This window comes from Desmodus rotundus, chromosome 8 (assembly GCF_022682495.2).
Source record: "Desmodus rotundus isolate HL8 chromosome 8, HLdesRot8A.1, whole genome shotgun sequence".
In the NCBI taxonomy this organism is placed as follows: domain Eukaryota; kingdom Metazoa; phylum Chordata; class Mammalia; order Chiroptera; family Phyllostomidae; genus Desmodus; species Desmodus rotundus.
The window spans coordinates 41,494,830-41,508,814 of record NC_071394.1 but is presented as its reverse complement, the minus strand read 5'-3'; the positions used below and the strand labels follow the sequence as shown (position 1 = coordinate 41,508,814).

At 40.4% G+C, this 13,985-nt stretch overlaps 1 protein-coding gene across 10 annotated transcripts in view; it reads right to left on the bottom strand.

Annotated features, from left to right (window-relative positions):
- The window catches only part of ASPH (aspartate beta-hydroxylase), a 204,374-nt gene that overhangs the window by 121,215 nt on the left and 69,174 nt on the right, over positions 1-13,985 (bottom strand). For 6 of the 10 annotated variants that reach the window (XM_045204919.2, XM_045204916.3, XM_053929582.2 and 3 more), the window contains 8 exons: positions 13,344-13,466; positions 10,769-10,801; positions 9,692-9,748; positions 9,140-9,190; positions 8,659-8,691; positions 3,405-3,443; positions 2,965-3,000; positions 64-108 (listed from right to left, as the gene is read on the bottom strand). In XM_045204919.2, coding sequence (XP_045060854.2) covers positions 64-108; positions 2,965-3,000; positions 3,405-3,443; positions 8,659-8,691; positions 9,140-9,190; positions 9,692-9,748; positions 10,769-10,801; positions 13,344-13,466 — 417 coding nt within the window. The remainder of the gene's footprint in view (positions 1-63; positions 109-2,964; positions 3,001-3,404; positions 3,444-8,658; positions 8,692-9,139; positions 9,191-9,691; positions 9,749-10,768; positions 10,802-13,343; positions 13,467-13,985) is intronic. The other 4 variants (XM_045204921.3, XM_053929581.2, XM_053929580.1 and 1 more) reach the window with 3 other exon arrangements.

The window sequence follows — 13,985 nt, the reverse complement described above, 5'->3', positions numbered from 1 at the left end:
AGCAAGCATATTTTAAATTCAACATAAAAGGAAAAAAATGATACATCTAACAAAAGGTCATACCTGGTGGTATTTCCTGCTGCTCCTCTGCTGGGGGTGCGTGCACTTCTGAAACATATAGTAAAGTTACAATCATTATATATTGCTGACTGTTTTTAACATACAGATGGCTGGTGCTTAAGTTACAGTGAGTATTTTTACAGACTTTTCCAAAATTCAATTGCAGTCATTGTAAAAACATTAAGTTCTTACACCACTACAACAGAGAAGAATCAGACACAAACTTCGCAAAATGTACATTTTTCACGGGTTCTGTACAACAGACTTTACAAAATTATCTGCCTAACTGACTAACCTCAAAACCCACTGCCAGGCAACAGAGAAATGAACTAAAACCTAGGTTTTCACCAATTTTGCATTGATAGGAAAGTTGAAGAAAACACATCTAAAGTTTCCTGTTTCTTCATCAAATTTTTAAAATTCATAACCCTAATTTTAATGTGAATAGAAACACAAAGAAATTAAATTGAAATAGAATTAAACAAATAAATCTCCCTACCCAGCCGTATAATGATATATTGATCTAAATTCGCTCTATAAAACTACCGTACATCATATATTAATATCTTTATCTCTAATACCCACTGGACGTTACCTTAATCTCGAGATAAGATTAGGGCAGCTTTCCTTTTACTCCTGAAGATTTGTAAAGACTTTGGTTTAAAGGAGGAATTTCTAATAGCATTTTCTAAAACTCAAAATATTCATGCATTTATTTTAATCATTTTTTTCTGGCATTAATTTGCTTCTAATTACATGATATATGCTCGCAATAGAAGAATTGGAAATAGTTTACGCAAAAGTAAAAAACCAAAAAAAATCTCACATATCGCCATGGATTATTATTGTGGTGTATTTCCGTCCTTTAGGGTGGCACCACCTGTGTTTACCAGTTTTCTGTGTTGTGACAGGCTTGTTAATTGGTTTGCCTATTTATTTCATTCTTAATCATTTAGAGACATATTAGCACTTTATCAACTTTACCAGTATTTTTTGCTCAGAATTTCTTTTACTTTTGTCATTTTAGATACATTTGAAAAAACCACATGCATCAAAGGTATCGCTCACATTGCTATTTCCATCACTAAGAAAGCCTCATTATCACTGCAAGATCAATTCCCACCTATGTTTATCCTGAATAAACATACATTTAGCACACATATCAGAAACTGATTTTGGTAATGATGTTTAACAAGAGGATTTTGTAAAGGAAATAACAAATAATCATATCAGCACAACCCAAAAGAGTTACCCATTGATACACAATACTTTGTTTTTGCTCCAGGATGTTTTAAACCCACTTCAGTACGGCGTTCATTCCCACTGATTTACTCAAATCGATTTCGGTCCTTCTGCTCTCCCATGTTCTTCTCTACTGGAGCTCCTCCGGCCTCATGGCTATTCATGCTCCACCAAGCCTCACAATGTGGGGATTCCTTAGAGCTCAGCCTGGGATTGCTCGTCCTCTCTCCCTGCACTCGCTTCCAAAATGATCTGAACCATTTCCATAAAGTTAGTACCATCCTCACGATGGTGGCTCCCGAACATTCTCAGATCTCCCCCATCTTGTTCGGATGGGCACATCCAACTCCCTACTTGGCACTTCTATCTGGGGATCTCTCATAGTTCCCAAACTTAAAATATCGACTATGGAGACTTTGATTTTCTTCCCTAAACTAGTTCCTCCTACATCCTAGTTTTCTTCTCAGAAAATGGTCCCAGAATTCGACAGTTATTCAAACCAAACCAAAGGCTGCCTTCATTCCCTGTTACTTCACAACCATCAGAAAGTCCCATCAGTTCTAATATGAAAGTGGATCACAAGTTCAACACTCTCCCCTCCATCTCTACTGCCGTAATTTCACTCCAGGGCACAAAGATCACTGCCCCAGATTAGTACCCCCAAACTTCCCAACAGGGTGGTCTCTGCTTTGATTCTTGCTCCATCCAATCCATTCTCTAACTAGAACTTTGTATTCAAAATATAAAGCACATGATACCATATCTCATTGTTCCCACAGATCCTCACTGTACTTAGAATATAATCCAGGTTCCTTATGAGGTCCTCCAAGGCCCTGACTGATCTATTCCCTGTCATCTCAAGCCAATTCAAATTTGGTTTTCTGTTACCTGCAACAGAAAGTAGCCCTACTGGAACAGACGGGGAAGAATAGAAGGGTTTACGCACAGGACTGATACGGGAAGATCTGCATTTCTGAAGACATTATTCTGATGACACCACAAAGGATGGATTTAAAGGGGAAGTGTATGAGTTAAGAAGACTGGCCAGAAGGTTACTGCCCTTGTCTTGGAAGATGATGGGAGGCTGACTTAGATCACCAGAGTCACAGAGAAAAGAACAGATCTGAGAGGTGCTGAGGTAGCCTGGTCAACGGGACTTGGGATCAGCTATAGAAACAGGGTGAGGAAGGCTCAGGGATGACTCTCAACATTTCTCATTTGGGGATCCAGGTATATATTGGTGCAACCAGCCAAGGCAGGGGAAGACTGGGAAAGAGAAGGCTGGCGGGCAGGTAGCGCTAACGAGCACCCCCTCGCGGTCCACGCAGGTGCTGCAGGAGCACGGGAACTGAGGGTGGGGCTGAAGGCACACGTCTGGAGCCCCACTGTCCAACAGAAGGAACCCCCCTGACAGCCTCTGCTGTGTCCTCTACTGGCCTATCAAAACGCCTGAAAAACATAGAGGACCCAACTTTCAACCCATCTCTGCCCATGGCTAACCACTTCTCCTACAATTTGAAGGGGTCTCCTCACTGCAGCTTAGCCACCGCTGGCCTGACCCCCAAGCACTGTACAGAGATTTAAGACTAAATGCTCAGTAAATACTTGTTGAATACATGAATATATTTTTAACATGAAAAGTATATTTCTATAAAAACTTACCTTCTAAAATTATGTTTGAATCTTCTACAGCATTATCTAAAAAAGAAGAAGAAGAAGAAAAAGCTCAAACACAACTTATATTAACTCAAATCCATTAGATCCCTGAATGGACTTATATCCACTCAGATACCTAAAATTGGCTCCTTTTAGACTAGGGTTGCTTACAGAGGGACTTGCAAGGGTTTATACTCACGTATCAATTTTAATTCCCAAACTATCTTAAAGAATACGTCACAGAGGCTGATGTTATCCCTGTTGACATCAACCTTCCAATATAAGTAGGGAATAAATATATGAACAATATCCAATTACTTTCTTGGTGAAATGAAAATGTCTTAGTTTCTTACTACATCTACCTTAGTTCCACGACTTACACGAGTTTTAACAAATACAAGGAGGCTTCCCTGCAGGAGGGAACACCTGCTCAGAGGAAAGCTTACCTGAACTTTCTATCCCTTCACTTTCAGATGGTTCATATACTAAAACATACACAGAAGAAAAAGGCTTTTAGTGCTGCATAACTCTCAAATTAACACAACATTGGCCAGACAGTTCCAGAGCGGAGACAATGTCTAATTCATCCTTGAGCTCTGGGGCTCAGGCACTGGGAAGTGGCAGGGTGGGGAAGGGTCTGGTCTCCAGCGACATAAGCCCAGATTCAAATTCCCGGTCAGCCACTGTTTAACTGTAGGAGACGGGCAATTACATATGCTTCCTTCCTGTAAAACGGGGAAAATTAAGGTTCTTCCCCAAATCCTGGGTGGCACTGAGTTTCCTTATTTTCTTCATGTCTGCGGTGAAGGTTCTGAGTTGCCCAAGACCCTAACCTGCTTGCACTCTGGGCCCATGTGTTCACTACACAGATTCTCTACTTGGTTTAGGGAATAATTCTCAGATCTCTCACTTGGGGCAGACAATCCTGGCACCAGCCTCTTAGAATGACCTTAATCCATGACGCTAACCGCCGCCCATCACCCACCGCCCCTCGTATTTACGTGCGCAGGGCTCAACATTCTCTGCACTATTGCAGAGAAGGCTCTTGTTTCTACAGCAGTCCTCCCTCATCCCCAGTTGGGTCACAGCTTTCTCAGTTAACCTGACCCCTACTTCTTCCATTTTCCAAAATTCCTCAAATTTTCTTGTACACTAAGAGCAAACTTTCTTATTTTCCCAACATGATTATCAATTTATTCTTTTTTTGTCCATTTAGTAAAAAAATTTATTGAGCACCTCCCCCCCACCCTTTTTTTTAGAGAGGGGAAGGGAGAGAGAAAAAGGGAGAGAAACATTGATGTGAGAGAGATACATTGATCAGTTGCCTCTCACACACCCCCAACTGGAAACCTGGCCTGCAACCCAGGTACGTGCCCTGACTGGGAATCGAACCTGTGACTTTTCATTTCATAGGCTGGCACTCAATTCACTGAACCACACTAGCCAGGATGAGCGCCTACTATTTTTGTGACATTTTCAGTGCTGGGGTGGATGGAGAAAGGGACAATTTTTAATATATAATTTTCTGTCCTTTTGGTGGCTTTAAGAGGAAGGAGCAGTGAATATATGCTCACTCTGCCATCCTGAGCCGTGTACTTAAACATGCTAAAGTCTCTACCAATTTAAAAAGAAAGCCCTTTCTTGAGCCTGCTTCTCCTGGCCTTCTTTCTTTCCTCCATTTTAGCCTAATTTCTTTAAAGCTGGAGGCATGGGTACATGGAACAGACTGACAGATCTCAGAGGGGAGGGGGTGGGGGACTGGGAGAGATTTGCCACAGAACACATGTGCATGTATGCACAGCCCATGAACAGAGACAACAATGTGGTGAAGGCAGGGGGAGGGGGACTAGGTGGAGGGGGGCAAAAGGGGGGAAATGGAGGACTTCTGTAATAGTGTCAACAATAAAAAAAGAGTCATTTACATTTCCTGCCTCATCTCCTCACTTCCTCTTGCCAACCCACTCTGATCTGTCTTCCAGCCCGACCGCATCCGAAAAAGGCTCCTCTAAGACCAGCGAGCATATTATTTTTTTAAAAGTACATCTGACATACAATGTTATATGAGTTTCAGATGAACCACATAATGATTCTTCATTTATAAACCTTACAAAGTGATCACCATGTTAAATCCAATAACCATGTGCCTCCATACAAAGTTATTACCACACAATTGACCATATTCTCTATGTCGTGCATTGTATCCTCATGCCTTATAACGTAAGTTTGTACCTCTTGTTCCCCTTCACCTTTTTCACCCACCCCCTAGCCCCCTCTCCTCTGTGTCTACGAGTCTGTGTCTGAATAGAAGGGCCCCTTACTGAATCTAGAGTGCTCTTTCCACCCTCACCATATTAGATCTCTTACAGCCCCTTCCTTTTCAAACACTATTGCACTTGGACTTCAGTGTGACCATATTCTCCTTTTATTCCTTCGTTTCTCCTTCTCAATCTTCTCTATCATTTCACCCTTTTCTTAGCAGGCATTAAATGTTGGCTTTCATCAAAGTCCAGCCACTCTCTTCTCTCTCCTCAGTGATCTCGGACTTTGGCTTCAATGACCACATACGTGCTCATGATTCTCAAACTCACAGCCGCAAATTGGACTTCCTTCTGAGATCGAAACGTCATCTATCGGCTTATTAGGTACCTCCCCTGGGATGTCTCAACATGTATGGACTGGCCCATCTGGCTTCCAGTTCTTCATTTCCACTCTCCTGACTTAGGAAAAAAGCACCATTATCCATCAAATGCACAGCGCAGAACAGCGGAAGTGGTTCTTGACACCCTGTTCTCTCTCCACAGCTACACCCACACATCAAGTCCTATCACCATTATCTTCCACTATTTCTCAGCTTTGCCCACTTCCCTTCACTTTCACCACCAACCACCCTTGTTTCAACCACTTTCATCTCTGTCCAATTCCTGTCCATTCAAAACAGTTCTTGCCAAGGTCATGTGAGGCCTCTATAGTACTGGACCAAATGCACGTTTCTGGTGCTCACCTTGAGCCGGTCCTCAGCAGCACAGGACACTGCTGAGCATCTCTTTCTAGAAACTCACCTTCTTTGACTCCTCATTGGGCAGAGATGTGATTCAGGGCAAGATCATTTTTGGATAACTGCAGTAACCATCCTAAATGGTCACCCCATAGCTACTCTTGTCTCTCCCCGATGTACTACACATCAGACTGACCAATCTTGACAAAACACAGATCCGATTTTGCAGTACCTTAAACAGTACCCTACGGTGACAATAAACATCTCTGACCTACCTCTGGGCATCGTCTGGACCAGGACTGTCTCTCAACCTCAGCCCATGTCTCTCTTGTTATCCTCTGCACTTCACACACATCGTTCCACCTCAGAGCCTGCCTACTATGTTCGAGCCACCTTTCCCCTTTCCTTGTCAACTGTACTCATCTGCAGCTCAACTTCAGGGGAGCGAAGCGTTCCCTGGTCCACAAACTAGGCAGGGTCTCTACTGAGTACTCTTGTTACACACTGTACTCGTTCTCACCAGCCCTCAGCACATTGCAACTAAACACTAAACTGAAACTGTTTGTGTATTTCTATCCCTTGGTAAAACATAAGGTCCGTGGGAATAGGAACCATGCACGTGTTCCTTAGTAGCGCTGTTCCTGTGTCCTATGTTTTGGATATAAGGTTCTTAATACATATGAAGCGTACAATAATAAGTCCACTAGCTGGTAAGACTGTACCATCACTTTTCAGGTGTATCTAATGTAGGCTTGATGCTTTCTGCAGTAATTTTAATGTGAAAAGCTGGTTCCCTTTATAGCTTTAGTAAGCTGCTGGCTTTGCAGGTTCTGGAGTTGGGGGAATTTAATAGAGAATGTATTCTGTTTCCCACTAAAAGTAGTTTTGTTTCCACCCTACTTGCAGTCTCACTCGGTTTCCCTTGTTTGGTTTCTGAATTCTACACAGGTTTTTTTTTTTTTAAACACATAGTGAATAATCCTGTGCTCTATTAGATCTATTTTGTTTGAAAAAGTTCATGTTCTATAGCAAGGTAATCCAAAGTATCTCACCAAATCTTGATCACTTAGGTAATATTTATTATTCTTTGTTAACATTTTAAATTATATTTATTATGATATTCTGCCTTTGGAAATACATTTATTTTTAGAACATCTTTTGAGCATGTTATGTAATTTCACACTTTTTTCATTTAATTTTAAAGTTCTCTAGACCTAATCTGTAAATTACATTCCAAGCAAGTTCTTTCCATCATATTCAGAAAAATACTAAAATGACTGGCAGAAATTAGAAAAGGATTTCAAATCCTACCTCTGCATGCAACTTTTAATTTCCAAATTCCTATTTTCTTCTTCAAATTCAAAATTGAAAAGAAAATATAAATGTAATCATAGTTGCCAAGTTATTTCATTTCCCATAAAAAAAAAAACTAGTCCCTGAAGATAGAATCCAGGATTCTTCCAATGTTATCATTTGCATTTTAATAGACACAGCCACTGTGGGTGGGTGATCTTTGATAGAGTCTAAAATCTTAAATACACACACTTAATAAAGTAGTTTATCAGGTCTACACAAGCCATTCTGAATTTTCTCCAATCAAGACTTACCAAGTATTGCCCTGGCTAGTGTAGCTCAGTGGATTAACTGCAGGCTGCGAACCAAAGGGTCACCAGTTTGATTCCCAGCCAGGGCACATGCCTGGGTTTCGGGCCAGGTCCCCAGTGGGGGACATGTGAGAGGCAACCACACATTGATGTTTCTCTCCCTCTCTTTCTCCCTCCCTTCCCTTCTCTCTAAAAATAAATAAATAAAACCTTTAAAAAAAAAGATTTACCAAGTATCGTAAGCCTACAAATTTCTGGAAGTAGGGACTCTTTATTATTCATGTATGAATGCCATGCCCTAGAACTACCCAGCACATAGAAAAGTTCTCCATATTTGACGCAAGAACTATATATTTCTTCATCCTTCTTGCTTCACATGCAGAGTTATACTGACTAACCTTTCCTTCTACAGTTATCCTTGAAGATACTGGAATAGAAAGGATACACCACTAGCTCTATGAACACTTAGTCATATGAACTTATGCATATTATTCACACTTTCTGAACCTTATTTTTCTCATCTGGGAAGTAGCAAAGATATCATCTGTCCCACAAAGCTTCATAAAACATCACAAGAAGTGCTCCTGCAACAAAAGGAGCTACAATTGCCTAAATGGGAATCTGACACTACTCATGGCACAAATTTGCCAGAACTATTTTCTCTGCACGGCCTGTACGCCTGCAGTGAAATTCTTCGGCACCTTTCTCACGCCAGCAGACCAGTCATCTCACTGCAGAGTGGGATTAGTTTGCAGAAGCAGCTAGAGGGGTTGAAGTCTGACTAAAATAGCTTTCCGAGCACAGGATATATTTTAGTCAAAGGACCACAATGACTATAAAGTAATGAGGTAAGTTTCCCCGAATAATTTTTAACTGCTTCCTAAGGCAGCTTGCAATGAGTTTAAGAAATTATTTAGACAATGGCAAACCAGTGAAATAGGTAAACAATATCCACCAGTAAAGTCCTTGAAAACTACAATTCATTTGGATGTTTTAAGTTATGGTTTTGCAGCTTAAAATGTTTTTCTGTATAAAATACAGTCAAACTGTGAGAATATTTTAAAACAAGTAGGTGGCTTAAGTTTAAGACGCATCCCACACCTTGTTGGTCATGGTCTTGGTATGTGACATCATCTGCAGAAAAAAGAGTAAAATCAAAGTAAGTATTAGTTGAGTCATTGTGTGTAATTACTTAGCTAAAAAACACAATCTCAAATACAGAATTCTATTTCTTTAAATATTAATGTTTGCACAGTCAATGAATAATGTCTCTGCCCAAAAACAACTAGAGGAAAGGGTAGGAAAATTATCTTCATGCAAATTCCTCAAACTGGCATAAAGCAAGATATGCAAAAGCAGAGTTAGGAATTAATATTCTGTTTTCTGCAGAGCCAGTGGTAGATGAGGTGAGATATGAAAGCCTCATATTTTTTTAGTAGTAAAATTTTTCTACAAAGTTTTATATTAGGTGTTAAAATTACTTCTTGGTCTCCCTTAAAATAAAAATCACCATGTTAACAAAGCATTACAACTGTAAATCTTTAATAATGTTTAAAATCTAGTGAAAATATGCATCTAATACCTGCATCATGGTATATTCTTTCATCATCATCTATTATTGGTTCAGTGGAATCTAAAAAAAAAAGAAAAAAATATATCCCTTTGTCAACCAAGAAAAACCAAACATTACTGGACATCATTCTGAAATTATTTGCAAAATAAATCCTAAACTTTACAACTGTGTAAGATAGATATTATCATTATTACTTAATAAAATTTAAGATAAATAAAGTTCCATAATTTGCTGTCTTAGTCAAAAGACAGGAAGGACCAAGACCAGGATCTGCACCCAGTCGGACTCCACCCCATCCGTCTGCTTCATTCATTTATTTCCAAGTGTCCTTTCCGGTCTGGTCTTTGCAGACTGACATCCCAATGGGGCCTGAGAAACACAGCTCCTTTTTTCCTTATTCCCCCATGTAATACTCAACTATATCCTGAAATTTCCATAACTACCCGAGTAACCGCAAATGATTTTGAGTATTATAAAAGCACTCCATTGAATCAGAATCAACCATTAACCCAGGGATAAAATGGTCTTGGCTATAGCCTCGAATAAAAACACATTACAAACCTGAATTTTCCTGTTTATACATCATATCTTCCATATCCTCATTATAGGCCTGTGAAGCTATAAATTAGGAAATAATTAGAAAACTACAAATATATATGAAAGAAGAAGAATTACATTTGATATTCGAAATAGGCACAATACAATTTCTAGTAATGATGGACATGTAAAATTGAATCCTGCTGATGGTCAAACTCACCTTCACTCATGGAGCAAACACGTACTACCTGTGCTAAATGCCTAATGCAAAGATGAGCAGACAGTCCGTACCACAAAATAGTGAAGCTATATGCTTACTGAGCTTATGCCAATTCAACTATATTCAGAAAACAAAATAGGATGGATTGACACAAGAACAGAAAACATCCTGTATTAAATTCCCCAAAGACAGAGAGAGACAGACAGACAGAGACAGCAGCGCAGGGAGCCCTCCTCCCCTCAGCGCAGCAAGAGCTTGCCACGGAGCCTGAGCCAGAACACACCCGTGTGCCAGCCCCTCACTTGGACTCCCTACCCGGGTACTCCCAGGCTGCAGTATACGTTTAGTGTTTGCAGATACACATTGTTGAAATGGTATGGGCGCTAAATGCCAGCCATCAGTATCACGTGGTCCTCCAGCACAGAAAGGAGGACCTGCTCCAACACTGGAAGGAACTGGACAACAACACAGGCTCACTCCTGAAAGATGATGTGTCTGTCCTTGGTGCAGCCATACCTTCTGGGGACACATGGCATGGAACAGTACATAATTCTGACCTTTCACTGACTTCGTAATGTAAGACTACAGATCATGAAATTCTACTGTATCTTCTGACCTAGTAATCCCACTACTCGGAATTTATCCTCAGGAAGGAGACTTCAAAATCACAAAAACTATACAAAGATATAGATATATATGCACATATACATAACTATGATATATTACATAAAAACATAATCATTAAGTATATATTATATATCTGACACATTAAATAAAATGTATTATTAATAAAGGATCATAGGCAATGTTTTCTGTCTCAATGCTCTTTTATAGCAAAAGGCCCATCCTAATCAAAAAAGAATATTAAATTGAAATCTCACCTGTCTCTTCTACATGGTAACTATCTTTAGTTTCTAGAAAAAAAACAACATTAAATCAATATTGCTATTTCATAAAGTGGCATGTATACATACTGTATATGTATATTCACTAGAACTACATTTAGAAATGAGTCACACATTCTCTTTGATCCACTCGACACCCCCTCGAGGCTGACGGACACCACAGCCTGGGCTAGAGAGAAGGTGATTGAGGCAGAGTAACGGTGACAAAGGCTGGACCCAGAAAAGGGGCTTGTTTCTAATCTACCTCAGATTCCACTGTGGCGTTCTACTCTCCAGGACAAAAGTGTCCTGCCTGCGGACGGGAATACGCAGCTGGGGAGGATGTCAGGTGAGACACATGAAAAATAAACAGCCTCCCCACACTTCTACCCAAGGCTGGCCACACTGTAGTATCATCTGCGACACCTTTATAGTTACCCACTTTGGGGCTTCACTCCCTAAACATTCCCACTCACTTTGTCTTGGGTGGGTCATACGTATTCTTTTAAAAGCTCTCTAGGTGATCTTCATTGTGCCCAGGATTGAAACTATTTGCAGGGCTATTGGTCATCTTAGTGGACTTGTTCATAAGAAGTTCCCTCTCTGGACCCATGACCCTATGATTCTGGACCTTCTAACCATTATGGGCACTGTGGGTTGACCTACTGCCTGTTTCTCATAGCTCTGTTTATTTCTCTGAACTTGGCTTAGACTTAGCTAATCCTTGAGCCCTGCCAGGGACCTCTGGTCTAGATCCTCTGTGGTGTGTGGCACTGTGTGGCTGCCCAGGTCCTGGGGCAACTCTACCGTGGACTGACGGCTGCAGGGTGGGACGTGTTGTGTGATATGCTCAATTTGTGGCAGTGCCATCAACCGTCCCCAGCTTCCGCACAGGCTCGTTTTATGACTCTTTAAAAATGAAACATGCCTCTTAAAAAGAATGTGTCATTAGTATTCATTTTAAATATAAAATTGTATCATTTATATAGGCATAATTTAAATAAAATGACATAAATTAATCAGAGTACAAAACTTGTGGCTTAAAATCTTTTAAGAACTCATCAAGGTCTTAAAGGACTACTTTAACAAAAGAGAGAGATCACAAGGAGAAAGCATTAGTGCTTATTTAACAGGGCTTCTAATAATCCTGGTAGTCTCATAGTAAACCAGAGAGAGCACAAAATATATAAAGAGCTTTTATCACGAAGAAATAGCTTTTCTCTGTGTCAGCAGTTAACTATAACCTGTCTGCTGCAAATGATCCAACATAGACTACTCGACTGATACACAGAGGACCAGAGGACCCCCGTGTCTGCGGCAGCCTTGTTCACGGTGGCCTCTGATAGATGACTGCATAAAAAAGATTCGGTACCTACATACTACTCAGCCGAAAGAAAAGATAAAATACGTCATCCGTAACAACACGGAAGGATCTTGAGACTAAGCAAAATAAGTCAGACGGAAAAAGTCAAGAACCATATGATTTCACTCATGTGGGACCCAGCCAACAGTATGGCGGGTACCAGAAGGATGGGAGATGGGGGGGTAGTAAAGGGTAAAGGGGCTCATATATGTGGTGACAGAAGAAGATTGGACTTTGGCTGGTGATGCGAATGCAATATACAGATGATGTATTATAGAACTGTACACTTGAAATCCATAAATTTATTAATGAATGTCACCACAGTACATTTAACTTAAAAATTAAAAAAAAAAAAATAGCTCTGACTGGTGTGGCTCAGTGGGTTGAGTGCCCTCCTGCAAACCCAAAAGGCTACCAGTTTGATTCCCAGTCAGGGCATGTGCCTGGGTGGAGAGCCAGGCCCATGGTTGGGGGCGTGCGAGAGGCAAGCAATGGATGTCTCTCTCCCTCTCTTCCTCCCTCCTTTCCCCTCTCTAAACATAAATAAATAAAATAAAATATTGAAATAGAATCAATGTCAACTAACTATGGCCTGTAGCCCAGATCAATCCTGCCTCCTGATTTTGAGATAAACTTCTACTGCAACACAGCCATAAACACCCACTCGGGAATCATCCAGGGCCGCGTCTGCACTGTGGCAGCAGAGCTGGACGGTTATGACAGAGGCCACGTGGTCTGCAAAGACCAAACTATGGACCTTCTGGCTGTTTACAGAAAAAGTTTGCCAATCCTTAGTATAAAAGCTAAGAATTGTGTTCCATCCTCTGTAGTTACAGAGTTTATGTCAGAACAAGAGCCTGTGACAGGTTCTCGAGCAAAATATTTCATCAGTTGTTTGAATTTTTTATAACCCACGGCTCTCTAGAAAGGAGAGAACAATAAAGTAATGGGCTAATGTATTTATTTTACTTACTTTCTATAAGAAGTTTATATAGTCTCAGTTTCCCTAAAAATGCTTTCAATCAAAATTGGGATATCTATTTATTTTAGGGGAAAGGTATTTTAAATGAAATTTTTAGTTATTACTTAAAAAAACTGTACTTAAAAATTAAATATTGGCTTTAAAGATGTTTAAGAAAAACTTAAATAATTTTAATTACAAATTGCCTATTGTATTTTATTCTGAAAGCAAAAAAAAAAATGTTCTACCTTCCTGAAATGTTCCAGTTTCCAGGGATTCAAATCTATCATCGGTATCACTTCCTACAAGGAAATCGTCATCTTCTGGTTGCTGTGCTCTTGCCAGTCCATCCTCCTGTTGTAAGTCTTCTCCTTGAAAATGACAATGAACAGAGACACAGGGGTATTGCAGGGGCTCAACAGCAGCCAATAGATGCTGCACATGCTGGTGCCCACCCTGAAGCTCTGTTCTCACTCTGGCCAAGTGCTGGTCCACCTGCTGGGGTGGGTAGGCCTTCTCTCACTAGACCATGAACCCAATAAGGTGAAGAACCTCATATATTTTGGTCACTACGTATGCCCAGTACCTAGGGGCATGCCCACCATAAGAAGTGCTCAATAAACACTGAATGAATAAGTGAACTCATAAATGTTAATGCATTTTCCTCTTCAATTAGATCAAAGAGAAGGTTACTCGGTGACCCTTCGTTGAGAATTCACATAAAATTCCATGTAACAACCTTAAATAACTCTGTATTAACATTGTATTGCAAAGGGCAGCCACCTGCCTAAACCGTATGCTAGATCATCTGTATTGGGTCTCCTGGATTATACTTTGTTTCTAAATGTTCCTATGTTACAGTCTTTAAGTTTTACAAAGATGCCCATGTC